The sequence below is a fragment of the Grampus griseus genome (assembly GCF_964374135.1).
Source record: "Grampus griseus genome assembly, chromosome: 1".
Lineage (NCBI taxonomy): Eukaryota > Metazoa > Chordata > Mammalia > Artiodactyla > Delphinidae > Grampus > Grampus griseus.
The window spans coordinates 153115993-153143672 of record NC_139017.1 but is presented as its reverse complement, the minus strand read 5'-3'; the positions used below and the strand labels follow the sequence as shown (position 1 = coordinate 153143672).

The window sequence follows — 27680 nt, the reverse complement described above, 5'->3', positions numbered from 1 at the left end:
GTCTCCGCCGCTGACGCCTTGTGGCTCGGCCCCCTCTCCCCGCAGCCTCCATCGAAGCGCCATGGCTCCGGCTAGGAAGGGCGGCAGTCGGGTGACCAAGACCAGCTCGGTACGGAGCCGAAAGCTCGCCTCTTTTCTTAAGGACTTCGACCGTGAAGGTAAGGGGCGGAGCCCGGGTGGTCGCTAGCACCTGGGGCGGTCGCGGGGTGCTGGCGGATTGGGGCGCTGGCAGCACGGATTCCAGGCCGCATTCGCCCGCCGGGTGACCCGTGTCCCGTCCGCTCTGCCCTCTCGCAGTGCAAATACGATCCAAGCAGATTCAGTCAGACAGGCAGAACCTCCTCAAGGAGATGGATAACTTGTACAACATCGAGATCCTGCGACTCCCCAAGGCGCTGCGCGAGATGAACTGGCTCGACTACTTCGGTAAGAGCTGCTAGTCTTTCCCCAGGCCTCGGCCTGGAGCCCTTCTGTGGTTACCATGGCAGCCTTCGTCTTCTTAGTGAGGTCTTCCAAGATCACTGTAGGAAACTGCAGCCCTACTCCTTCCCCCCACTCCCTGTCTCACCTCCCGGCTTTACTTTTCTCCTTAGCTCTTGCCCTCATCTACCTCTGCAGGCAAGCAAACGTTTTCTCTAAAGGACCAGATAAGAAATATTTTAGGCTTTGTAGGCCAGAGGGTTCGCTGTCGAAACTACTCAACTTTGCTGTTATAGTTCCAAAACAGCTGCAATGAATGGGCATAGCTGTTTTACAATAAAAACTTACTTATGGACACACTGAAATGTGAATTTGACATAGATGTCACGTGTCATGAAATACTCTTTTTTGGGGGGGGGGGATATTTTATCCAACCATTTGAAAATGAATGAGTGGCTTGGTTTATTACCAGACCTCAGTTGGAAGGATAATCCCAAGCAGCTCTTCCTGCAGCTTAGGGAAAATGCCAATTTAAAAATGGGCATATCAAATTGTGAAGTGCAGGACTCAAGAGTTTTCCTGGCCAGAGAAAAATCCCAGCCTGTTCCCCACCCCCTTGCTAAATGTCCAAGGAAATGCAAAAGGCTGTCCTTTTGCTGGGTTACCCTTACTTTTACTATTTTCCTTATTGTTCTTTACCCAGTATATAGCCTCCTTCCTGGATAGAAATGCATGTTCTGTTCACATAGTAGACGTTCAGTGATGCTTTTGACTTCCCCTTTTATTTATTAACCTATTTGTGCATCTCTGCAAATATTCATTGAGCATGTGTTAGGCACAATGCTAGGTGCTGAAGATGCATTGGGAAATAAAACAGGCGTTGTCCTTGCCTCCAGGAACTTACAAGTTAGTAGAGAAGGATCATTTTTAAAATTTGGACATGATTATATATTTAAAATTATGAGTACTACTACGGAGAATTGAGTAGTGGTCAATGAGCACATGTATATAGTGCTTTCTATGGCAGACAGGCACTGTACCAAGTGTTTTCCATATATTAACTGATTTCATCCTCATCACAACCATATTAATTGTTAATATTATCCCTGTTTTATAGACAAGATTAAAGCACAGAGATTGTTTACTTTGCTCAAAGTCTCATAAGCTAGTTAGTGACAGAGTCTACTTGAACCAGGCATTCTGGTTCCAAAGCCTGAGTTCTTAACTATCATAGGGGATACTACCAGTTTTTCCAGCCAGAGGACCTAACCTAAGTTTTTATTCTACATCTAAATCTGCAAAGGCCTCTTCATTCAGTACACATTTACTCCCTACTTACTGTGTGACATTTTTGTGTGTGTGTGTGTGTGGTACGCGGGCCTCTCACTGTTGTGGCCTCTCCCGTTGCGGAGCACAGGCTCCGGACGCGCAGGCTCAGCGGCCATGGCTCACGGGCCCAGCCGCTCCGCGGCATGTGGGATCTTCCCGGACCAGGCACGAACCCGTGTCCCCTGCATCGGCAGGAGGAGTCTCAACCACTGCGCCACCAGGGCAGCCCTGTGTGACATATTTTTGCCAGAAGCTATGGGTATTATCTCTGTCCTCAAAGAGTTCAGTTCAAGGCAGGGCACTTTTACAGTTTTGAGTAGTTGTTGGATGTGACGATAGTGAGCAACTAACTCAGCACATTGCAGCGATCTGCTGAGAGAGAAAAATAAGCAGAGTTTGCGTTTGAGCTGAGTTTTGAAGTATGAATTAGAAATTTTTTGGGTGCAGAGGAATATTTCGGGCAGAGGAAATAAGTACCAGGGCACTGAGTCATGAGAGACAGTGGCACATTTGGGAAATAACAGGCACTTTGGTGTGGTGGAACCTAGAATAAGCCATGAGGGGAACAGTCAAGCTTGGAGAGAGGTTAAACTAGGTTGTAAAGGCTCCTGAGTGTTGGATCAAGGGCTTAATCTGTCAAGTGTAAGAAAAGTAAGTGGTCATATTAGGGAGGATGGTTTATTATTTAAATTATTAGAATCTGATAGTAACTAAACAAAACGTTCTTTTCAAAGCCCTTGGAGGAAACAAGCGGGCGCTGGAGGAAGCAGCAACAGTGAGTGACTTCTCCTATTTTTGAACTGTTGGTTAGTTTTAAGTTTAGTCTGTTCACAAAATTCAACCAGTGGGTGCTGACTGTGGAAGAGGTTCCAGAGGGGAAGTATCTGTGTCAACAAAAAAATTATAGTTGTCAAATGCTGAGTACATGAAGCCCAGATAATTTCAAGGTTTATAAAGAGAGGTAGTTCTTTTCTTGGCAGGTTCCTTGCAGCTCTTTGCCCGGACCTTTGCAGGGGAAGAAGAAAGCTTAAAGTCCAAGTTCCTTTAAGCCCCCGCATCATTACACGGTGACCTGGCCTGCTAGACGAGGCAGAATAAAGAGTTTAGATCTGCACTGTCTGTTACAGTAGCCACGAACTACGTGTAGCTCTTTAAATTAATTAAAATTAATAAAATATTCAGTTCCTCAGACACACCAGCCACATTTCAAATGTTCAGTAGCCACTTTCCATTCCATCATCCGTTTCAGACAGCACTCGTCTGTCTAGCACAGCACTTTCTAAGCTAAGCCTTGACAGCTTCAGAATCCCCGTCTGAGTACTCCATGCAGTCTCTGCCAGCCCAGAGATGAAACCTGTGTCATTCCTAGTCTGTAACGACTACTCTGATATTTACACGTGCCCTGCAAGAAAAGGCCTGTGAATCATGCCTGCTTTTGCCTATTCCCACACATATAGTTACCACGGGGAACAAATTTAATTAGAATGGCGACTGGAAGCCTTTTTGAAGGCCCCAGGGGCAGAGTAGAAAAACTTTTGGCCCTCTAGACTTTAAAAAATAAAAAAAATTTTTTTACAGTAACTATGTGAGGTGCTGAATGTGTTAATTAACTTGATTGTGGTAATCATTTCACAATGTGTATGTATCACAAATCCTCATGTGTACACTTTAAATATGTTAGAATTTTATTTGTCAATTATACCTCAATAAAGCTGGAGGGAAAAAAATGAGAAGGCTGACATAGCATCAAGTGTGGTAGAGAATATGGGTCATTAGGAACTTGTTTGCTCCTGGCATGTAAACAAGTACAATCACTTTGGAAAACAATTTTGCATAATATTAAGGCTGAACACTTGTGTACCCTACAACCCTGTAATGCCCCATCCCTAAGTATATAGCCAAGAGAAAACTTGGACAGGTGTGCATCAGACACATGTATAAGACAGTTGAAAGTAACAGTGTTTGTAATAGCAAAATACTGTTGAGAGGAGATTGGACAAATCCATCGTGATAGATATTACATAGCAGTGAAAACAAATTATCTACAACCACAAATAGTGATCAAAAACAAAAGCAAACAAAATATTGTTTAAGCACATACACATTTGTGGAGAAACACACACACACACTTTCTTTCAAGCAAATGGAATGATGATAGTGGTTATCTCTAAGGAATGACAGAATTAGGAGACTGGTCACCTTTCGAGGAGAGGCAAGGAAATAGAACAGGGAAAAATACATAGCCTAGAAGCAAGTAATTGGCAATGTTTTAGGCCTTCGTTAGTATGGTGGGTTTATGGAAGTTCAATATTTTGTAGTATAACTAACATAACAATCTTTTGTATGTATCAAAGAATATGTTTTGGGTTTTTTTGTTTTTAATATTTTACTTATTTATTTGGTTGTGTGGGGTCTTAGTTGCGGCAGGCAGGCTCCTTAGTTGCAGCTCGTGGCCTCCTTAGTTGCGGGAGATGGGCTCCTTAGTTGTGGCATGTGAACTCTTAGTTGTGGCATGCATGTGGAATCTAGTTCCCTGACCAGGGATCGAACCCGGGCCCCCTGCATTGGGAGCACGGAGTCCTATCCACTGCGCCACCAGGGAAGTCCCAAGAATATGTTTTTTAATTAATGTTTTTAATCTTAAAATATTGTTCCTCATATTTGATGGAATATACCTTTTGTTTTCTGGCTGTGTTCATTACAGGCTGACCTGGATATCACAGAAATAAACAAACTAACAGCAGAAGCTGTTCAGACACCCCTGAAATCTGCCAGAAGTGAGTACTTTCCAAAACCCCTTGTTGAACGGAGAGAATGAAGGCCTAGTGTGGTTGGCTGGCTGCTTGAGGAGACCTCACTGGAGGAACCTCTTCCCTCTAATGCCTGGTCCTCAGTCTTGCAAATCCAAAAATTTGATTTTAGCCTCTGCATTCAGTTAATGATATGCAGGACTGATAACTAACCGAACTCTTTAGACCAATGTGTGAGCTAAAGTGAAGGTTAAAGAAGAAAAACAAAAGCTGTGCTGGAAACCAAACAGTGTTGCCTGCTTGCTTCCCTGAGTTAGAGAGGTGAGCAAGGTTTGGAGAGGTGCTACAAGACACGTTAGTGCCGGCCAAGACTCTCCCTGATGTGATCAGAAGGGTTCAAAGAGCATTGCGAAAGGACCAACTGTCTAAGCATGTCATTCCATGTTGCTCAATTCACTGACCCATCTGTGGAAAATTCTCTCACATACACGTCCAACACTCTGAGAAACACTATCTTAAAGGGTAAGTTTGGGGGAAGCTGGGTTGTAATTAGTGAGCATAGACTCAGGCCAGGGGGAGTTCTGTTATGGACGTGATTTCACTGTCATTAAGCTCCAGTAGCTCAATGCATCCAACTCCAGTGAGGATGAACCTGACCCAAGACCTGGAGTTTGGGGCTGCCCACCAAGCGGGCACCTTCTCCACTGGGCCAAGCCAGAAACACCGTCCAGTTCTTGTTCCAGCTTGCCTTCCATCAGAGCTGTCCTGTAGCATGAAGACGGCATGATGGGATTTTCACTTTCCTAGTGTCATGTTCCAGGCCTGCCCCAGCAAGGTTGTGACGTAATTGGACTTGGGTGTTCCTAGAGTTAGTTCCTTAGCTGCAAATCTGCAATCTGTTAGGTCGCTTTGGGTTATTTCTACATTTAGGTAATGTCCAATTTCTCTTTTGAATTCCACTTTTTTTTTTTCCTTATTTGGTGTGTGGGGTGTGGGGGGCTGGTCTTCCGATTTCACCACTGGGAACTGAACACACTGGGACCCAGGTCAAACAACAGTAGAAATTGGTTTTGTGTCCTCTCGACCACTGGACTTCAACTACATTGTAAGCTTTTTTTTTTTTTTTTTAAGCTATTTTTTTTTAAGGTAAATATACTTAGATTCTTATTTGTGTCAGGGAGAAAAAAAAAGCTTAAAAGTCATTAAGTCTGATCTCTCCTCCTATAATTAAATTTCTCTATGGAATCCCTGCTTGGGATTTTCTAGCCCATGGTTGTACGTATTTAACAGTGAGACTACCTGTCATCGATAGACAGCTGTAATGGTTAGAACGTTTTTTCTAATTTTGAACCAGAGTTTCCTGTGGTATCTACATATTGATACTGGTTCTGCTCTTTGAGGTCCCATAGAGCTGTCTTCCATATGACAACCCCTTAAATATTTAAAAATTGGTATTATTTCCTCAGTTATCATCCATCTTAAACATCCCTCGTATCCTTTTTCCTTCTAAGATGATAGTTGTAATAATTTATTATTTATAAATAGTATTTTATTATAATAAATAGTAATACTTATAATGTGTTCAATACCATCCAAGGGACTTTACATTCATTTGTCCCACAAATATTTAATAAGCACTTACACAGTAGGCGCAATTCTAGGGTTTGGGATGAATAACAAAGACCGTGTTTTTGTGGGGCACACATTCCAGGTCTCATCATATCCCTATGAAGTGGCTCCTCCCTTTTAGATGATCACCATGAAAGCCATGTGACCTAGTCAGAGGCAGGGCCAGGCCTCAAGCTCAAGGCTATCTGACTCCAGGGTCTGCAATCTTATTCAGAATGCTGGGCTGCCGTACAAAGCATTATATGGGGTTTCTTAACCACTCTTGAGACCCTCTTTTTTGTCTACACCCTCTTTTTTTTTTTAAAGTCATCTTTATATTGGATCTATTTCTTGATTACAGCCTAAGAGTGCATAAGTTTTATTTCCTATAAGAAATGTGAATGCATGAAAGTTTATTCCCATGAGAAATATCACTCTGTTAAAACTTTCTTATAGCACGAAAGGTGATGCAAGTGGATGACATGATAATGGAAGAAGAAGAGGAAGAAAATAAAAATAAGAATCCTCAAACTGCAAGAGTAAGTAGGCACTCTGATTCAGGGCTGGAGCCTGTCAGGAGAAAAAGGAAATACTTAAAGTATGCTCCCCCAGCACCCTTGGGCACAGCCTTTAAAATGAGTGAGATTTCACTAGCTGGAGAAGAAAGGGAAGGGAATTCCAGGAAGAGGAATGAAAGTGCCCTTTAAGGAACAGGAAGCAGTTTGGTATGGCTGGGGAGTAAACTGTGAGGTGATCTGGGGAGAGCAGGGGCCAGAAAATGAATGGCCTTGTGTGCCAAACTTGGAAGTTGCAGTTTCATGAGGTAGGTCTTGGTAAATGACATGACCAGATAGGTATTTCAGAATAGGATTCGGGATAAACGGGAGAGAGGAAAAACTAGAGACAAGGGAACCAGTCAGGAGGCTACTGTAATTCTTTTTTTTTTTTAATTTTTTTTTTAATTGAAGTTTAGTTGATTTACAGTGTAGTGCCAATCTCTGCTGTACAGCAAAGTGACTCAGTTATACACGTAGAGACATTCTTTTTTGTATATTTTCCATTACAGTTTATCACAGGATATTAAGTATAGTTCCCTGTGCTATATAGTAGGACCTTGTTGTTTATCCATCCTATATGTAATAGTTTACATATACTAATCCCAAACTCCCAGTCCTTCCCTCCCTCATCCCCCTCCCTCTTGGCAACCACAAGTCTGATCTCTATGTTGTGAGTCTGTTTCTGTTTTGTAGATAGTTTCATTTGTGCCATATTTTAGATTCCACATATAAGTGATCTCATATGGTATCTGCCTTTCTCTTTCTGACTCTTAGTTCACTTAGTATGATAATCTCTAGTTGCATCCATGTTGCTGCAAATGGCATTATTTTGTTCTTTTTTATGGCTGAGTAGTATTCCATTGTATATATGTACCACATCTTCTTTATCCATTTCTCTGTCGACAGACATTTAGGTTGCTTCCATGTCTTGGCTATTGTGAATAGTGCTGCTCTGAACATAGGGGTGCATGTATCTTTTTGAATTACAGTTTTGTCCGGGTATATGCCCGGGAGTGGGATTGCTGGATCATATGGTAATTCTGTCTTTTAGTTTTCTGAGGAACCTCCACACTGTTTTCCATAGTTGCTGTACCAGCTTACATTCCCACCAATAGGGTAGGAGGGTTCCCTTTTCTCCACACCCTCTCCAGCATTTATTTGTAGACTTTTTAATGATGGCCGTTCTGACCGGTGTGAGGTGGATTTGATTTGCATTTCTCTAATAATTAATGATGTTGAGCATCTTTTCATGTGCCTACTGGCCATCTGTATGTCGTCTTTAGAGAGATGTCTATTAAGGTCTTTTGCCCATTTTTCGATTGGGTTGTTTGTTTTTTTGTTGTTGATTTGTATGAGCTGTTTGTATATTTTGGAGATTAAGCCCTTGTCTGTCCCATCATTTGCAAATATAGTCTCCCATTCCGTAGGCTTTTTCCTTTTTTTTTATGGTTTCCTTTGCTGTGCAAAAAGCTTGTAAGTTTGATTAGGTCCCATTTGTTTAGTTTTGCTTTTACTTCTATTGCCTTGGGAGACTGACCTAAGAAAACACTGGTACAATTTATGTTAGAGAATGTTTTGCCCGTGCTCTCTTCTAGGACTTTTGTGGTGCCATGTCTCATGTTTAAGTCTTTAAGGCATTTTGAGTTTATTTTTGTGCATGTGTGAGGGTGTGTTCTAACTTCATTGATTTACATGCAGAGGCTGCTGTAATTCTTGAACTGAGGCACTGACCCTGTAAAAAGAGAAGGGATGGTTCTGCGATAAGTTTTATAATGGAGAGTAGGCAAGACTGGTAGAGGGAAGGAGGGACCAGAGATGACTAGGTGGTTTCTAGTCTAGGGAACTGCCATCCGGTGGCATGTGGGGCACAGGAGGAGGAGGAGTGCTGGGTTAGGGCTAAGGGGAGCAGTCCCTGTGTCAGTTGTTTGGCCTGCTGAGTGTTCAGTACTTCTCCAGGACAGCTCGCCCTGACAGAAATCTCAGCCTGGAGCTCAGGCAGAAGTAAGAGACTGAGAGACAACGACTCCCAGATCTTTAGGTGGTTGTCCCAGCGAGGGAGTCGATGAGGTTGTACAGGGAGAACGTGGAGGGGAGGCTGAGGATGGACCCTAGGAGGGAAGGTAGAAAGAGGAGCTCGTGAGGCAGCCTGCAGAGGGCCAGCCAGAGAAGTGGGGAGGTGGGTGGATCTTAGAAACAAGGGAGGATGTCAGCAGGTAAAGAGTGATTCCTGTCAGGTACCTCCGAGGACTCAGCAAGGGTGAGGACTGCTGAGGGTTCCTTGGATTGGGCACCGGGGTGCCCTTAGTGACCATCACAGCAGCACTTTGTGAGGGGGTGGGAGTGGGGTGGGGAGACCAACCAGGCTGTACTCAGTCCAGAAGACACTTACCTTCACTCTCAGTCAAAGGCCTCTATTCTGAAGACTCAGGCAGTATAGATTCTTAGTTGATCAATTATGTTCAGAATTATTTAAGTCACTGTGAATTCTGTGAGATAGACCTTCTGATGTTCGGTATTAGTTTTCTTTTCCAGAGCTGGTACCCCTTTCCCTCACCTTTCCCCTTTGCAGGGCCTTTTGTAACCTCAGTTTCATTTGCCTGTGACTTCAGGTTAAAAGGTGTCCTCCATCCAAGAAGAGAACCCAGTCCATACAAGGAAAAGGCAAAAGTAAAAGGTAACAGGTTTTCCAGATTTAGATGTGGTTTTGGTTTTATTGGAGAACCACATTCATCATGGCAGAAATAGGTGGTAAAGGGCTTTTGTGACTTGTGTTCAAGTTGAGCTTCACATCATCGAATCCTCCAGTATCCGAGCTGGAGGGGCCTCTAGAAACCGTCTGACCCAACACCTTCTCTGGTTCTTCTGCCCACGTTCTCTATCTCCCCCCCCCCTTTTTTTTTAATGCAAACAAGGAGATTAAGACTCAGAAACACAGAGTAAGCACTGCATATTTTGTTCAGTTACCTGACAGTCCACGTATAGAGCTATCCACAGTCGGTCACAAAGTGGCTGTCACCTACCTGTAGTTAGTTTCTTAAAAGATTCCTCCTCGGGCTTCCCTGGTGGCGCAGTGGTTGAGAGTCCGCCTGCCGATGCAGGGGACACGGGTTCGTGCCCCGGTCAGGAAGATCCCACATGCCGCGGAGCGGCTGGGCCCGTGAGCCATGGCCGCTGAGCCTGCGCGTCCAGAGCCTGTGCTCCGTAACGGGAGAGGCCACAACGGTGAGAGGCCCGCGTACTGCAAAAAAAAAAAAAAAAAAGATTCCTCCTGTTCTTGCTAAATAATGAGTCACCGTAGACTTGGAACTGTTTATGCTGGGAGTTGGGGGGAGGGGCTGCCTCTTAACAGGCTCAGGAAAGTAGTCACTGGGGCGTGTGTCTGTGAAGCGGTGGGCTCCTCCCATTTCTCCCTGGGCAGTGGGAGCTGTCTGGCAGGAGGACAGGAGCTCCAGCTAGGGGGCCTGCAGGGTGCTGAGGGGCTGGCTCCTTCCCCTCATTCGTTAGCTTGATTGGTAAGTCAGATTCTGGAGGCAGGCGGCCTGGGTTCGGAGTTCTGGCTCTGCCCTAATTGGCTGTATGATCTTGGGCAAGTTATTTAACTCAATATGCCTGAGTTTCTGCATCCGGAAATGAGGATCATTTGCTTCTCATTTGCACTGAGCACTGCTTCTCAGTGCTTCTCAGAGGGTGGTTAGGAGGGCTGCACGAGCTAATGTGTGTAACGTGCCCAGGATAGGCTCTGACATGGTCAGTGTTACCTGCCTCTGCGGCTGCCGTCCCTGGACCTGAGAGTTGGCGTACCTAATGGTCATGTCTCACCTGTAGGTCAAACCATTGTGCCACTGTTACCCCAGCTGTGGGCCGACTGGAGTTGTCTATGGTGAAACCAACTCCGGGCCCGACACCCAGGTTTGACTCAAGGTAAGTATTGACAGCAGCACTTGGATTTTTGTGGGAGCCCAACATTTGATGTTTGCCAGAAAAGAAGGGTGTTTAAGAAAATAGTGGGAAGCCCCTAACAGAGGAGGGTAACTGCCTGGGTTTCCTAATGTTTGCCTCTCCCCTGAGTGTGGATCTGCGTGTTTTTGGTGACAAAATGATTCTTTACCTGTCCCTGATGACTAGGAGGCCTCTAGTGACTGTTTTGGTCTTTTCCGATTCTGATCAAGTTTATTTTAAATTGGTAGGTACTCTCCCATACTCTTGGTAGGAGTGAAAATGGACACCACCTTTTGGGAGACCAGTATAAACAAGGATGTTCTTATAGCATAAATTAATCCCTTCCATAGTGCTGGTCAAGTAGATAGGACATGGGGTATAGCCATTAAATAAGTACATCCGCATGTGCTGATGGGGAAGAGCTTCATGATCACAAGCATCTCCAAAGCAGGTGGCAGGGCAGCGTGTCCTAGATGACCCCATTTGATAGAAAGTTTCTGGAAGGACGCGTAAGGAACTGAGAGTGGTTATCTGGAGTGGGGAGAGTGAGGAAGACTTACCTTCTACTTCTAATTCTCTTCCTTAACTGCTTATTGTTTTTTTTTTACATGAGTACATAGCAAAAGACATTTAGGGAAAAATAGATGGCAGCATTTTAAAGGTCTTGAGAAAGTCACTTTGGGAATTAATATAATGATGTAATCTCTGAATCATCCAACTTTGACCCTGGAAAAGTCCTCCTGATGGAAGCGCTTAGCCACTCTTGGAAGTATATTAACACAGTTTATTTCTGACTTTGTGGATGGATGGATGGATGGATGGATGGATGGCTGGTATCCATATGGAGCTTTGGACCTAAAATTTACATGGATAAGAATTAACTTTCGCTAGATGTATGTTTGATAATTACAACCTCCTTCCTCCAGCTGTGTTTAGTCAATACTGCTTTTTAACCCTAAATTTAGAATGCGCCTTCTTAGAAATGTGTGATTTGAAAACTGCAGCTTGAGGCCAGATGGGGTCAAGGTGTCATTCAGTCTGCCAAGCCATCTTTACAGAGACTTTCCCACTTTATAGGGTCTTCAAGACCCCAGGCCTGCGCACTCCAGCAGCCAGAGAGCGGATTTACAATGTCTCTGTAAATGGCAGTCCTCTTGCTGACAGCAAAGAGATATTCCTCACCGTGCCAGTGGGAGGCGGAGAGGTAAGTGTTCCAGAGGGCGATCAGGCCATGGCATGCTGCTTACTCAGCATTTCTTTCTCTTGTCCATCACCCACTTCTCTCCCAAAACCCAAAGTCCCTTTGGTTGCATGGCTTCTGATATCCACATTTCTGTAGGACTCAGAACCATTTCCTCTCCCAGGTTAGAGCTCCAGACTGGGAAGATCCTTGCCCAGCTCTGGGGTTCATTTGTTCATCCACTAACATTTGCCCATCTGTCTTGTAGCAGGTTCAAGATGTAGAAGACATTCCTGCCCTTGAGAAGCAGTTCAGTAGTCAAGCTAGGCTCCCAATTAACTGTAACATGTGATGTGTGCAGTAAGGGAGATATTAAAGGGCGTGCAGAGGAGGGCACTATCGGGGTGCGTGCGTGCTTAGTCTGGAAAGGGGAGCTCGAGCTGTGTCTTCCACTTTGTGTAGCTTCGAGGGGTCTGAAGCAGGCACAGCAAGTTGCTGACCTCGGCTCCTGGGACGGAGGGGATGGTTTATCTCAGATGAGGTCTGCAGGGCGTTTCTAAGCTAACGTGCACCCCTTCTACTCAGCTGATCCAGCTATCGGCCCAGTGATAAACACCGACGGCATTGTCTCTTTCGGGTTAACTCCCCTCCTGCCTGCCTTGCCATCCCCCTCCACAAGTGCAGGACATCGAGGGACCCCGGAGCACACTGGGCTGCTGGGTGGAGGTTCCTGCCCTGAGGGACGTGCCACGTTAACCCTCTCCCCTCCACACAGAGCATGCGGTTATTGGCCAGTGACTTGCAGAGGATTGATATCGCACAGCTGGATCCAGAGGCCTTGGGAAACATTAAGAAGCTCTCTGTAAGTCTCGGGTTCCTCTCCACACACAGGAGGCCTCCAGTAGCCTTCTGGGTTTAGCCGTACGTAGGATTGCCTTTTGGGTCTGGCTTGCTGCTTTACACTTACAACTGTGTGGCCTCTTTCCCCCAAGGGATTTTGACTGTTATCCTGCTTACTGAGCAGCAATTCTGTCCTTAAATTGATGCTGAGTTTTGGTCCAACCAGAGTGCCTGCCACAGAAGTTCCACAAGAGAATCAAATCCTGCCTCATTCGGGCAGTTGGTGCCTGTACGTTAGGGCACAATTGACCCCCCGGGGACTGAAACTTCCTCACAACAGTTCGGGAACAGGGTGAGGAGCTTGCTACCAGGAACCCCACAGAATCAAAGAAAGCACTGAACAGGCAGGCCCTCTGAGTGGTGGAACCACCAGTGCCAGCAGTTGATGGGGCTCTGCTCTGGTGCACCAGCTCCTTTAGCAACTCTGTCTTTGGGGCCCGTGCCCTCACCTCTCTTGCACCTCGTCCTTCCCTCACTCAGTGGGTAACCTTCTCCACGAGGCTCTTGGTTCTGTTCTCCCTTACCTTGAGTCAATATGTGGCTCTGGGTAGCCACACTCCCAGCTCTGACTCTATTGCTCCATTGCCCAACGCAGACAGTCCAGTTTCAGTCTTATTTAAATTCTCAAGAGGAAGAATTGAATTAGCTCAGCTTTGGTCAGACGGGCCTCCCCGGTCCCTTCCGCTTTGATTTTGGCTGGTGGATGGGAACACCTAGTGCAAATATGACTGCTGTAGGTCCCCCCTCCTGGGGGGAGGTCTGTGAAGGGTACATCCAAGTAAGGGGATGGGCGGAGCGACTTTCCCAAACATGTTGTACAGAACAGAGGCCGGTGCTGAGATCAGGCACATACCCAGCCCCCCGGATCTGGTGACATCCATCATCTAGCTGGACCTACAGCATTGCTGTTCCCAAATTATACCTTCACTGTCTCATTTGAGATGGTATTTTGCTCCTTTGTTCAGATGAGAAATGGAGATTCAGAAAGGTTAGTTCGGTCTGCGTTGGTGGTATAGAGGAGAGCATAGCTGCCTTCCAGAAAGGTTAGTTTGTTTATGTTACCAATAGAGGATGGAGGGCTGTGATTCACTCAGACCAGCCTGGCCCCAAAGCCAGTGCTACCTGAGCAGACTATGTGCTAAGTGGGCAAGCCTCCCAGCTTCGTCCTCTCTAAAGGGCCTCTCTCCTTGTCCTTTCAGAGCCGTCTTGCTCAAATCTGCAGCAGCATACGGACTCACAAATGAGGCTGCTATTCCAAGAAGCCCGATTTCACAGGATGGACCTTCAGTGGGCACTTCTGGGACCCTGAAGATACCTCTTCCCTTCGGCTTATTGTCTGTTTGAACGTGAAGTTCCAGAGCAGGGAGAAGCGTTCCTCTTGGAGAATTCAGGAAGCGTTGCTATTGGCACCTCCCAACCCAGGTGACAGACACTGCCTCTGTGTCCATAGAGCCCAAACCTCCTGCCATTCTCCCAGCTGAATTCTCCTTCCTGCTCTCAGCTGCCGCCTCTGCCTGCCGTAGCTCCACGTCCTCCTCGCCCTGCCCTAACTCCAGCCGAGGCTGCACAGGGGAGCCTCATGTTCTCGGGAAGACTGCCAACTCGCCCTCACCGGAGAGCCCGCTCCAGCTGGCGTTCCCGCCCTGTGCGTGCTTGAGGCTGGGAGCTAGGCTCAGAGAAGTGAGCTCCGTGAGAGGGCGGCTCCAGGAGCTGGGAGGGACTGTGCAGATGGGGCCAGGACCTGTCACAGCAGTGACCACAGGAGGAAACACCTCCCCTCCTGCGCACATCCCCTCCCTCCTGTGGTGGGTACTGACAGGGCTCTGCAATCTTAACACCTGCCATGCCCAGTAGTTTGGTTTCAAGCTGACTTGTAGACTAGTATTTTGTATTATCCCTGTTTACCAAAGACCAAAACTTGGTTTGTGGGCAGTTTCCATGTCTTACTCCTCTACCTCTCTGGTTAGTCCAGTTAGTGGGAATCTGGATAAGGGAGCTGTAGGGTTTAGGTTCATCGGGGGATTTTACACGACTGGCCGCAGAGGGACTCTAAGCTGTCCGTGGCCCTGTGGTCCCCACCAGGCCTGTAGCCTTTGCAGAGAGCACTTCTGTCTTCTGAGGTTCATGGGGGAGTGGGCGTAGCTTGCCTGGTGGCCTCATTCCTCACGTTTGGCCTCTGCCCTGGCGTGGGCTGTCACATGGGCACTGAGATCCCTGCGCTCCAGCCAGCACCTGTGCCCCAAAGAATCATTAGATGTGGTTTGAGAACGTGGGAGCTGAGAGTCCCCACCCCAAGCCCGAGAGCACAGTGTTCTGTGTATGGCTCTTTGTTGTACTCTATTATTTTCCTACATGACCATTCTAGTCCAGTCCTGTTCAAGATGTGTTCTTTTCAAGTTGTTTTATTCTCCCTTTCCTGAGACTTTTGTACATACTGTTTTCCTGAGTCATGGTATCTGTAAGCTGATTTATTCTAATCAGAGCTACTGAAAGGTACCTGTTTTCAATAAATCGTGGATTTGTTTTTAATTGATATTCCGCCCTGCCTGTCATCTCCAAGCTGTGCTACCTGGACCAGAGACAGTTTTGGAGCTGAAGCTACTGGAGTGAGGGTCTGCAAGCAGCTACTTTCCTCAGAAGATGCAAAACCCTTTACTTCAGGCAGAACCTCTCTGATACCTGAAGAGGGGGCCCTCTCCCCAAGATCCAGGTCACGGGTAACCTAGCCCAAGAAGCCTTTCCCCAACATCTTCCTTCCATGAGCTAGAAATTTACATCATGGGGGCACAGTATCTAGGGTACCTATAGTTTACTTGTGTAGCAAGTCTCGTTGGCCAGGGACAAAGCAGGGGCCCAGGTGATTCAGTGATCGTGCTTCTCACTTCCCAAGCTCCAGGCTCTGGCAGATCTGCCTTCCTGGAATTCGCTCTTCGCCGAAATGATCGACGTGGGGCTCACGGCGGAAGAGAAGACAGACTGGGGTCACGTTCAGCAGGTCATCGGTGTTGACAGTTTAGGGAGAAGGCCCTTCAGTCAGTGACAGCATTTAGAGTAGAGGTTACTCATTTCAAGCGATTAAGTCACCAAAGCTGAGGCTTCTACCTTTTCCTTCATTGTCTGGTACACTGTTGTTACGTAGAGCCTGGCGTCAAGAAAACACTTAGGATCCAACATTCTTTACTCAAAGCCACCCTCACCCTAGTTTGGCTCCAGCTGCACTACTGCCTGGACCCAGTTGCAGGGAATGTGCAGTAAATACCAGTCACACGACAAAGATGGAGCAGTCCTTCATTCCATACAAGAGCTGGCTTGGAGACGGTAATGAGCTCCCCATCCCAGGATTTAAGGCATGGGCTGAACTATCACAGGGCTGGCATGCGGCAAAGAAAATTCAAACCTTACCGCCAGCCCATAGACCAAAAAGGGCCGCAAACGCTTTTCACCGTTTGGATTTTGTCTTTTCAAATGAATTGCTAACAATTTAAAAATCATGAGATTTCACAAAAATAGTCACTAGCCACCAACAAATATCTAGCAACACGGGCCACAGTCAAGAGGAGCTGTGTAGCACTTTTCCTTGGCCCTCAGAGGCCTCTTCCCATTCAAAGGAATTCTTACCTCATCCCTGTGGGCAGTTTACTTTGTAGCCTCTGCTGTGTGTATAAAGCGAATAAAAGCAGAGCTGCTCTGAGCTGAGGGGAGGATGAGGCCTGGATGAAGGGAGGATGAGACCCTCCCCGCACCAGGGGCGTTTCCAATGAACAGTAGTTTCATTCTTTGCCCTACAGGCCCCCCGATCGTTCCAAAAGCCCTACTTGGGACGTCCTGTTGAAAGAAGTCCAAACGTGCTGCCTTACGAACAGTTAGGTTCAATCAGCCACATGAAGAGCTAGTTCTCGCGGAGGCTGTGCTAGGACATCACCTAAGCATCGTTTATTCACAGCGTCAGACACATTGCAGCCCGGTCCCAAACCGAGCTCGTCATTTCCCACATCGCTGCTTAACCTGCTCCCCCCCGCCCCTTACGTGGTCCATCTCCGGCAATGGCACCGCCACGGAGTGTTGCCCCCTCGGGGAAGCCACCCACTGCTCGCCCCTAGGGTAAACCCTGATCACACCGTCCTGTCATCTATTTCCTAAATGTGGCTCTTGCCCAGAGATCTCAGACACACACTTTGGAGACCCCTGTGGTGGGGCGGGGGGCGGGGGGGGGGCGAAACCCTCCCACACAAGTTACTTAACAGTTAAGCAACTGTCACTGACAGAGGCACCATACCACAGACAAGCTTTTATTACTTTGTCCTGCATATAGAACCCAAGAACTATAAAAACACCTCCAGAATTAGTCAAAGGAACCACTCCTCCCCCACCACCAACCAGCCCCTTCCCTCCCTGGATGGGCTCAGATATGGGTGCTGGGGGGTTGCAGGCCACCTCTCTATCCAGTGAATAAGGTCCATATAAAAATAGATCTGTAGAGGGTTCCCAGGGAGCCATCAGCCTGCATCTTGCCGGCACCTGTGCAGGGCTGAGGCCTGGGACCCATCAGGTTGCTGGGACCTCACTCCTCAGTGGAAGGGAGGTCTACCCTAGACACCGAAGTCCTGCCAACACAGCCAGGGGACTCTGCAGAACAGCGCGGGGAGGAGGAGGGGACTCTGACCTTCAGGGCATGACTGATGAGGCTGGAGATGGGAATGAGGCTCCCTCCACAGGATGCTGGTATGTCCTTTCCAGACTTCCCACGGGGCAGGGCCTGGAGGGCACCGGCAAGGGACCCTCCAGCTCTGTCAAAGGTAGAAGAAATATCTCGGCCTCCCCTAGCACCCCCCAGGACACTGAGCTGGGGCAGGTGCTCAGGAGATGGACAGTGGGGGTGGGGGGACGCCTGCCCTGCTGGCAGAATGAAGCCAAAGGCACTGCTGAGAGGCACCGTCCCCCACCACGGAGCACTCCCCAAAGATGTGCTGCATCTCCCACCCTCCAGGCTCCTTCTCACGCTGGCCCCTCTGCTTGGATTCCTCTTGTCCTAGGCCCTCCGTCTTGGCCTGCGGAAAACTCCACCAACCCTAAGGAAAGAGTCCTGCCCCCGCTCCTCCAAGGCCCTGTTCAATGGATGCATCAGACTCTCAGTCAAGGAACCTTTCCAGACGCCCCTCCATATACACACACCAGGAGTGTCCGGCCCACAGGCCCTACGGTCTCCCGTGGGGGACGTGTAGTAGTTCCTGGAGCCTGAGTTCACTCCCCGCCTCGTCTGGGCCCTCCAAGGGCCGGCTGTGTCTCCTTCACCCCTTCCTGTAGCCCTTGTCTCCTTCCCACCCCATCCCACCCGACCCACACGCAGCCAAACCACAGCAGGCATAGGTCAGGGGTGACCCTATCCAGACCCAGTTGCCTTCATTCTGTGCCACGAAAGCCCTGGCCTCACGATCACCCCCGCCTCTGGGAAGCCTTCCTGGATAAGGAACTCTGGACTCAGCTCAGGGCAACTACTTCTGCCAAAGCCCCGCAGAAGAGGGGCCAGAGGGAGGAGGTACTCCACGGGAGGCTGGGTGCAGGGGATGGAGCCTGCAAGAGGGGGTCACCTCAGAGTACCCCTGGGCTGCCTCAGGAAAGAGTGTTGGTGACACAGGGCAGGACCCATGACTCTCTCCAGAGCCAACCTCGGCTCTGGATCGGGAGTTGGGCACATGGGTTCAACCCCAGCTCTGGCCCTGACTCCTCACTAGGTCTTGTTTTCCCCACCTGTACGGTAAGGGTTGGACCGGCCTGTTAGAGAGAGTAGCTCCGTCTCTGAGAGTCATGTCTTCATCATCCCCCAAGTCTGGGGAGCAAAGCTCCTGGGGCCCCGGGGAGAAAACTTCTCTCCTCATGCTCTTCCCAGATGTCCTGGCCGGTGAGTTTATAAAAGGAAAGCAAAGAGGGTGGGGGGCACCTAGTGGGGCCTCAGGGGAACACCAGGACCCTCACCCTCACCCTGAATGGTCAGCTCAAGGGTGGGGGAAGCAGAAATCAACTTCTAAGTCCGGGGCCCTCGGGGTCCAGCCCCTGATCTCAGCACCACCTTTGCCTGCCTGGGCCTTGGGACCAGTGTCCAGACAGGGCCCAGCTGGAATACGGGGAACTGAGGCCCCATGGCCCATCAGGATTGGCGGCCAGGCAGCTGTGGTCACTGACAGGAGCCCATCCATCAGCGACCTGTGCTGCCTGCTGGCCAATGGTCTGTGGGAAAGTGGGGCACCCTTTGGAGTAGGCCCCAGACCCCAGTGGGTATGGAAGACAGAAGGGCATGAAGCGGGCCATTTAAAGCTATGTCTTCCTCCCTGCCCCTGCCCACCTTAGTCTCTGAGACCCTGCATTTCCTCCCACTGTTATCTCAGGGATCCTCCCCAGGTTTTGAACCTTTTTTCCAGGGGAACTGAGTCAGCCAAGGTGCTCAGACTGGGGGAAATGGGGGGAGAAGGCAGGGAAATGGAGGAAACCAGGGCTCCACACAAGCTCTGGGAGCTCACTTCCGCACGGGTGGAGTGCAGCTGGCGGGGGTCCTGGGCAAGGCTGGGGGCTGGAGCCCCCTGGGGTCCTGGCCTGGAAAAGTGGGGCCGCTCACACCTGCACCCCCCGGCCCTGCAGCTGGAGCACCCGGGCCCGCAGGGCACTGATCCCGCTGAGGAGGTCCTCCCGGTGTTCCACTGATGAGATGCCCAGGCTCACCAGGTCCCTGCGAAGAAGAAGGGCGGGTCAGACCCAGCTGGCTCTTTCCCACCTTCTGCTGTCCCTCCCATCCCCTGCCCAGCCAGGGAACCGGAATCAGGACCGGCTGGGCCTCCCATGCCGGCAGGGGCAGGGCCCCCGGGCCCTTTAGACTCACTGGGCAGTCATGGCGGCCACAGCCTCCAGGCTCCCATAGCCGGCGGCAGCGAAGCTGTCCTTGTAGCGGCCCAGGTCCAGGGCCTCCAGCCACGCGCCCACGGAGCCAAAGGAGGGGAAGGTGGAGAAGGCACGGTCCGCCAGGGGCGTAGGAGGCCTGGGGAGCAGAGGAGCAGTGGTCAGTCGACAGCAGGGACCTGGGGCCCAGACCCGGTCACTCTCCTGAGGAGAGGCCATCTGAGAACGGCCAGAAGGGGAAGATGGCCGAGCCTCCGACAGGCCTGGCTCACACAGGGTTCTAGGTAACCTCAGAGCAGGTGCGGGTTCACGATGCTCTGGCTGGCAGAGAGTGAGCTGCATAGGAGCCAGGTAAAGGGAGTGTCTGCGACAGTCTTGGGTAGGATGTCCCTAGGAGAACTTGGGAAGTGACTGGTATTGGGGACAACTAATACTAATTTCACTTAGTTATTGGAACTACAGATATGTTAGGACTATTACCACATTTATGTATGTGGTCACTGTACCTGGGATACGTGGGGCAAAACCCAGGACAAGCAGAAGTGACTAAGATGAAAAGTTATACGTGCCTAAGGCAGGTGGGAGTATTAGATCTATCTGGGGTACCTGAGTGAGTAGTCGTACCTGGACTGGTGGGGGAGGACAGGTGGGGCAGCTGTACTTGTACATGGTGGCGGGGGGGGGGGCGTTCGTGGACAGGTGAGAGTTCTGCTACACCTGGTATGGTTGGAGATACCTGGGAAGGTACCTGGGACACGCGAGGTGACAGCTGTACCTGGCACAGGTAGTGTCGGCACACGTCGGGGGCTCTGGATCCTGCACCATCTTGCTCAGGAGGCCATGGATCTGGCAGAACCTGGGCCGCTCACCTGGGTCCTTCTGCCAGCAGTCAAGCATCAGTCGGTGCAGGGGGTAGGGGCAGTGCCTGGGGGGTGGCAGCCGGAAGCCATCCTCCACGGCTTTGATCACCTAGGCCATGGGGGTGGCGGGCAGACAGGAGGTTTTAGGTCCCCCAATACACACACTCACCCCATCCCAAGGAAGGCTCAAGTGGTGACCAGGCAGGACTGGAAGCAAGTAGACAGTGAAGAGGGGCCTGGGGCTAACAGGTCAAGGGTTAATGGGCAGAGGTCAGGGAGCAACGAGATCAGAAGGCAAGGAGCAGAAGCCACGGGTGTCACTCACGTCTTGGCCAGACATGTCCCAGTAGGGCCGCTCCCCAAAGGCCATCACCTCCCACATGACGACACCGAAGCTCCAAACATCACTGGCAGAGCTGAAGTGGCCAAACTGAAGCGTCTCGGGGGCGGCCCACAGTGCCGGGCTCCGGCCGCTCTGCGGGCAGGCAGGCAGGTCAGGGGCAGGAGGGGACCAGGTCACACAGCCAGGGTTCCCCACCCGCAGAGCCACAGATCCAGCCCCCCCTGCCGTCTCCCCGGCTGCTCATCTAGGGGAGGCCCACACTGGCAATGGACAGCTGGATGGAGGGGCAGGAGTGGCCCTGACACAGCCAGGAAGGGGGATGTGGGGAGACGGGGACTCCAGGGCGGCTTGCCGAGGGAAGGGCTCCTCACCATGGTGGTGTAGACAGCCTCTGCTCGGTCCCGAGGTCCCCGCCCAAAGCCGGAGATCTTGCAGATGAGGTCGCTGCTGACCAGCACCCGGCGGGCTGCCAGGCCCCGGTGGACGTAGCCCATTTCCGACAGATACTTCATGGCCGACGCCAGGCCGGGCAGCATCCCCATCAGCTGCACAGCCACCAGCTGGCCCTCGTGCCGCTGTGAGAGGAGGAGAGCGAGGCCAGGCTGCACTCTCGCGTCCCCTGTTGCTGGGTGACCCCGGGGAAGTCAACTGGCCCTCTCTGGGCTTCAGTTTGCCACGTGACCTGCCAGGTCAGCCTGGCCAGTGGTCATCTTTATAGGGAATGAGGCCAACCCCAAGGCCCACCAAAGGGAAAAGTGAGGGACCAAGAATATCATGGTCATCAGTACCCCGCAGGGCCCAGGCCACTCACCCTGAGGAAGCCGTCCAGGGCCCCATGGCTCATGTACTCAGTAACGATCATCAAGGTGCTTCCTGTACCCACGGAGGGGAACACACGCTAAGGTGCCTGCTGCCCTCTGTGAGCACATGTGCTCCCCCACCTGGGCCCCAGACCCCTCCAAGAAGGCCAGAACCAAGGCCAAGCTCCCTGAGTCTTGCCACCCTCCTGCCCAGCCCAGGACCCTCTGTGCTGAAGAACAAAAGAGGTGTCGTCTGAGGGGAACAAAGGCCAAGGTGAGGATCTGCACCAAGTTAGCTGAGGGCGATCACTCTGAAGGTCCAAGTGAGCCAACCCCACCGAGTGTCACCACACGCCCAAAGATCACGCAGGGTCCGAGAGGCCACCCAGAGTCAGTGAAGGAGGGCTGAGCCCTTCTCTCCATGGTGGGCAGCGTCAGGGCTCCCTCTCGTGACTGAGCAGAGGGCCTGGGGGCACGGCACACCTCCACCTCCCACCCCATCATCTCCTCCCACACGGGTGGAGCATGGGCCCTACCTCGGGTGACGACGCCCTCCAGCCGCACCACATGGCTGTGGTCGAACTGGCCCAAGGTGAGGGCCTCGGCCAGGAAGCTGAGCCTCTGCAAGTCGGAGCAGCCCTCCCTCAGCGTGTGCACGGCCACGGGGAGCTCCTGGCGGCCCGGAAGCTGCAGGCAGCCGAAGCACAGCTCCCCAAACCGCCCTGGGGGGAAAAGGCACCTCAGACACCCCCCGGAGGCCGCTCCCTCGGCCAACCTGGGCAGGGTGAGCCGAGGAGAAAGCCGCTTCTGGATCATGGGACTCGGGTCTCCTGATTTCAAATCCTGGTAAACTGAGTACCAGCCGTGTGACATGGGCTTCTGCTCTTTCCCTCTTTTGGCCCCAGTTTTCTCCTCTGTGAAACGGGGAGTCCTCCCTGCCTGCTTCGGCGGGAAATTCCAAAGCCTCAAAGAGAGGACGCTGCACATGCCAGCACACCAGAGGCGCAGGGTGACCCAGGAAGGGTAACGATGACACCTATTCTGCCACGTTGCCCCTTTCTGGTCTCTACCCAGCGAGTCTGCTGACAGTGCCAGGGAAGAGTGTCAGGCTCCTGGTGAAAGCACTCCCTTAGTGCAGGGGCTGAGGGTTTGCAGACAGGAAAAAAGGAAGCGAGGGGACTGACCGTTAGAGAGCACGCACCCACTGTGAACCCGGCCCTGGGCTGAGTGCTGGAAAGCCCCCACATCAGCTCTGTCTGAGGCAAATATCATGCCCATTTAACAGATGAGAAACTGAGGCTCAAAGCGGAAAAGTGACGTACCCCTGGTCACACAGCTGGTCAGTGGTAGAGCCAGGACTAGAACTCAGGTATGCCTGGTCCCCAAGCTTGCAAAGGCCCCTCCCCATCGTCCCTTGAAGGCCTGGGACCAAACTTCTGCCAGGGGCAGTCTGCAGAGCCAGCTCTGAAAGGGCCTGAATGGAGAGAATTCTGACCTTGGGGACAGGCAAAGGGTAGGAAGGCAGGGCCACAGACTCCTCTGCCACCTCCTTCCCTGGATCCTGGTGGACGGAGGTCCAGCTTGATGTGGAGGGGGCGCTTCCTGGACAGGGTGGGGACTGGGTAGAGGCGGGGCCTCCAGAAATGGGGGCGGGACTTGGGGTGGAGGCGGGCTTACAGGATAGAGACGGGTGGGATGAAGGAGGGGCTTCTAGAGGGAGGGGCGGAGGCGGGGCTTACAGGATAGAGGCGGGGTAGGGTGGAGGACAGGCTTCTAGAGAGGGCGCGGGGGTGCGGAGGCTCAGGGTGAGGACTGGGTAGAGGCGGGGCCTCCAGAAATGGGGGCGGGACTTGGGGTGGAGGCAGGCTTACAGGATAGAGACGGGGTGGGATGGAGGAGGGGCTTCTAGAGACGGCTGGGAGGGGGCGGAGGCGGGGCTTCCCAACGGACAAGGTTTCCGGGGTGCCTAGCTTGCCTGTTCCAAGGCTCCTCTCCAGCGTGACGCTTTTCGCATCCAGCTCCTTGGCAAACAGATGAACAGCCAGCAGCGGGTCCCCACAGCTCTGGGGATCCACGAATGTGCGGCGAGTTGGGACTTTGACTGGGAACGCAGGGAAAGAGAGGGGGGTGGGATAAGGGGCCTCCACGACTGGAGGAGTGGGGGTTATGCAATGGCAGCAAGGAAGAGGATTGAGGGGTAAGGTAGGGGGGTGCCCGCCCCGCCCCGCCCCGCGTCAGGCCCAGACAACTCACAGTGGAAATACAGCTCCTCCTCATCATGGGCATCCCGACCTCCTTTGCCATAGCTGCAGGTCCTGGGGTAGGGCGTTGGGGGTCGGGGGGTCCGTAGTCATTCTTTGAGCCAGGCTGTCCCAGCCCTTCCCATCTCACCAGCACCCAGGGCGGCACCTCTCTGTTCCTCCAAAAGGATAAGGTCTGTGCCCCAGGGGAGGGGCCTTCTTGTCCTGCTGGTCTGAAAGCTTCTGCCCACATCACACACACAATCCTAGCCCCAGACCTAACCCCTCACCCGCCTCCGCATTCCTAGTTATTTTCACTTTGAGTCACAGTGTTTTCTTGCAACTCCAGAGGCACCCAAATCCATGCCCTGACTTCAAGCCCAAGCTTCTCCCCTGCCTACAGCTGAACAAAACAGGCAGAGCTTGTGTCCAGTCAAGAAAACAAACACTGAGAAGGAACCACAAGCCCACTCACAGGTCCAAGCAAAGAAGGGTGGTGCGCCGTCGGGAGCACCTCACAGATGGATCTGACGTGGCCGGGACCGTCAAGGATGGCTTCCTGAGACAGAGGCAGCCATGGACCAAAGGACTGCATCATGATCAACAGAGCCACAGGCTGGCATCTGGGGCCCCCTGAGGCAGGGCCTTGCAGGCCCAGATAAAGACTTTGGTTTCATTCTGGGGGCACAGGAGAGGCCCCAGAACCCCCTGGGGGGTTTTGAGCCAAGGTTCAATTTGCATTTTAGGAAGATCACCCCAGCTGCTGCTGTGTCCCCGCAGGAGATGGCAGTGGCTCAGGCTATGTGGTGACCATGGACTCGGAGAAAAGTAAGAGGACTCAAGTCACATTTAGGTGACAGGGCCACAGGGCTTGGAGATAGCTGGAAGGCAGAAAGGGAGAGGGGGAAGGTTGGAACAACTCGGGTTCCAGCTTGCCCAGCAGGGTGTGGGGTATACCAGTTCCTGAGATCGGGAGTTCTCATTTAGACATTTGAGTTTGCAGGGCCTCTGGTAAAAGCAGGGACAATCAATGAGCAGGGAGTTAGCTATGTGTGTGTCTGGAGTTTGGCAGAGGTGTGCTCTGGAGATACAAGTTCTGGAGCTGGGGGTATTGCCCAGGGAGAGGAGGGAGCCTGAGAAGTGGGACAGGGAACAAGTCTGAGGACCCCCACCATTTAAAAATTGGGTAGAGGAGAAGGATGCCATGGAGGAGATCATGAAAGAACCACCAGAGAAACTGGAGGGAAACAGAAGGGAAATCGGGGGCGGGGGTGGGGGGAGGTGGCGGGCGATATCACAGGAAGCAAGGAAAGAAAAAGTGGAGCAGAGGAACGAGGTCACGTGAAGGCTCTAGGAGGAGGGGTTAGGGGAGACTGGAGAGAGATGACCACGTTTCGATACCAGTGGGAAAGAGGAGGCTGTCCTATAGTCTGCAGTGGTCATGATGGCGGTCGCCAGCATGGGCTCTGGAATCTGACGACCGGCTCCCTAGGTGGTCCACTCTCTGTGGGACCAGGTGGCTGGGATTTCTCTTTAATAAAATCAGGATAAAGACATCCGTGCCTGATCACACTGGTGCCAAGAGCTTACTAAGCACTAAATAAATGTTAGCTATCGTGGGGAAGAAGTGGACATTATCAATAGTAATGGGTTCCTGAGATGGTAGGAAGTATGGTCACAGGTAGAAGATCCTGGCCGGGAGAATGGCACCTCCTCTAGAGCAAAAGGAGGAGGAGGATGGATGCAGAGATAGGCAGGTGTGTAGACTTGGGGGCGAGAAGTTGAGGGGTTAAAGTTGCTGTTAAAGGGCGGGTGCAGCAGACATGGCTGAGGGAGCGAGCTGCAAGGACGGGGAGTCTGCAGGGCAAAAGCACAACTGGTGTCAGTGTTTGGGGTGATGGCCAGGTCCACGTCAGGAGATGGGAGAGGGCAGCTGAGATGGAACAGGAGAGAAGGTCCGCGGAAACAAGGGAGTGAAAGAACCCAGAGGCCGAGGGGTGGGGCAGGTCCTCCAATGGCTACTGAAGTCATCCAGCACGGGAACAGGACTTCCATGAATGAGGGGAACACCTGGGAGAGGTAACGAGGGATGAAGGGGGCAAGGCTGAGTGGCTGGAGGAGTGGTGGCAGAGAAAATGAGAAGCTCCCACTGGGTGACGCAAGATGGACTGGGGAGGGAAAGCGGAGGTAAGGAGCCCGCCGCACAGAGCGGATACCGCAGAGACTGCGAGAGGAGGAGACGGCTGAGGGAGGTGTTCCCGTCTGCAAAGCTGGGACACACGTGCTGGAGATGAGTGCCTCTCTGCACGTCAGCGCTAGACCAGGCAGGTTCTCATTTTGGTGCCGTTTGATTCTGAGCACATTTTGAAATCCACCCCTGGCTTACTCTGCCTGCTCTGGTGCATCTGTCTCCGAGGAGCTGCTGGGCAGCTGCCCCTGTTCTGTAGGGTCTGCCTGAAGAGGCCCTCCTTGCTCACCTCTCTCCCCTTTCCTCCTTCTGCCTCCCAGAGACCGTGAGCTCACAGCCAGGACAAGATGCTCTCAGCTCCTGTCCATTCCCGCTTTTCCAACAGGTCTCATATAAGGACTTTTAAGCTCTGTGAGAAAGGAGATTCCACTCCTGTCCTGCCTTCCTGACTCACCTGGCCCGGGCAGAGCTGGCTCCCAGACTCACTCCTCCTCAGTCACTTTCAGCACCTTATTCCAGACCAAGCAAACAGTCCCCTCCGAGCCAAGTGAAAGCTCACGGTCCCTCCAGCCCGCAGGCGGTTCCAGGATGCTGATGTGTGGCTCCCGGGCCAGCCCATTCCTCTCCTGTGCTCCCCCCACTCCAGCCTGTCACATGCAGACTTTCCAGCCCCTCCAGTCTGCTGACCTCAGCCCCAGCCTGGAACCCACCCGGGTGCCTCTGTATGTGGCAGACTGTGGCCCTGGGGAGCAGGGCGATATATATGCCATGAGATTTCTGCTGCATGCCAAAGGGCCGGACCCAAACTCCACATCTTTGCCCCTCCTCCCATCCCCTTCCTCTGCCCACTCTGCCAGCTTCTTCTGCTGGGGGTTGGGGGTTTCTGGTTTATGAGTTCCCCTCCCTGTTCTCCCTGCACGCAGGCGCGGGCGCACGCACACACGCACACACAATTTCTGCCTTTCTTCCTTTTGCCTGTGTTGAAGGGCCTCCAGATCCCTTTCGGGCAGGGGCTGGGGGCCTCTGAGTGCCTCAGGAGGACCCTAATCACACCGGGGCAGCTGGAGCTTGATTCCATCCTCAGCGATGCCTTCTGACATTTAATGAGTTAAGGAGCTAAATCCCTTCATCCCAGAGCGGCTGAGCTAGCTGCCGTGCTGGCTGCCACGCTGCCGACTGCAGGAGCAGGGGGTCAGGACGGTGGGAGGAAGGCCAGGACCACACCAGCCACGCCTGTATCTACACAGGGGTGTGCTCGCCCGTGCACATCCGCACAGGTGCAAATGCAGATACAGACATGAGTGCCTGTGAGCACATGTGAATGTGCGCAGGGACACGGCCCACCAGGCATCATCCAGGCTGGGACCAGCCACCTACCTCCTCCAAATGGCCAGCACGCTCATCACAGAGCCCAGGACGAGGAGGGCTGAGATGGTCACAATGGTGACGACGACTGCGGGGCTCTGGTCCTTGGACCCCGAGGCAGCTGGGAGGGAAACCACGAGGTTGAGAGAGGCAGAGGACCAGGCTCCCGGGGAAGCTCCAGGACAGACTCCTGTCCTCACCCCACAGCAGGATTCCCACAGCACCTCCGCACTCGGCCCGGCCTCCCGGCGGCAAGGGACCAAGGCAGCCCCACCAGCCACAGTGGCACGTGGAGCTTCCTCCTTTCCCAGGG

The 27680-nt window shown here is 51.9% G+C and overlaps 2 protein-coding genes across 2 annotated transcripts in view; one reads left to right on the top strand and one right to left on the bottom strand.

Annotated features, from left to right (window-relative positions):
• Positions 1-61: 61 nt before the first annotated feature.
• Positions 62-13927, top strand: CDCA8 (cell division cycle associated 8; the record flags this gene model as incomplete). The annotated part of the gene is made up of 10 exons (XM_082679433.1): positions 62-158; positions 298-426; positions 2484-2524; positions 4454-4526; positions 6564-6646; positions 9274-9338; positions 10490-10585; positions 11681-11807; positions 12559-12645; positions 13883-13927. The coding sequence occupies 10 exons, from the start codon at positions 62-64 to the stop codon at positions 13925-13927; spliced, it is 843 nt and encodes a 280-aa protein (XP_082535559.1).
• A 5362-nt stretch (positions 13928-19289) lies between these two features.
• EPHA10 (EPH receptor A10) overlaps positions 19290-27680 on the bottom strand; it is a gene marked incomplete at both ends in the record, with an annotated part of 39733 nt that continues 31342 nt past the window's right edge. The window contains 10 exons of the mRNA XM_082678916.1: positions 19290-19404; positions 19555-19710; positions 20347-20540; positions 20757-20906; positions 21146-21349; positions 21586-21647; positions 22111-22296; positions 23550-23675; positions 23828-23889; positions 27380-27488. Of these exons, the coding sequence (XP_082535042.1) occupies positions 19290-19404; positions 19555-19710; positions 20347-20540; positions 20757-20906; positions 21146-21349; positions 21586-21647; positions 22111-22296; positions 23550-23675; positions 23828-23889; positions 27380-27488 (1364 nt within the window). The remainder of the gene's footprint in view (positions 19405-19554; positions 19711-20346; positions 20541-20756; positions 20907-21145; positions 21350-21585; positions 21648-22110; positions 22297-23549; positions 23676-23827; positions 23890-27379; positions 27489-27680) is intronic.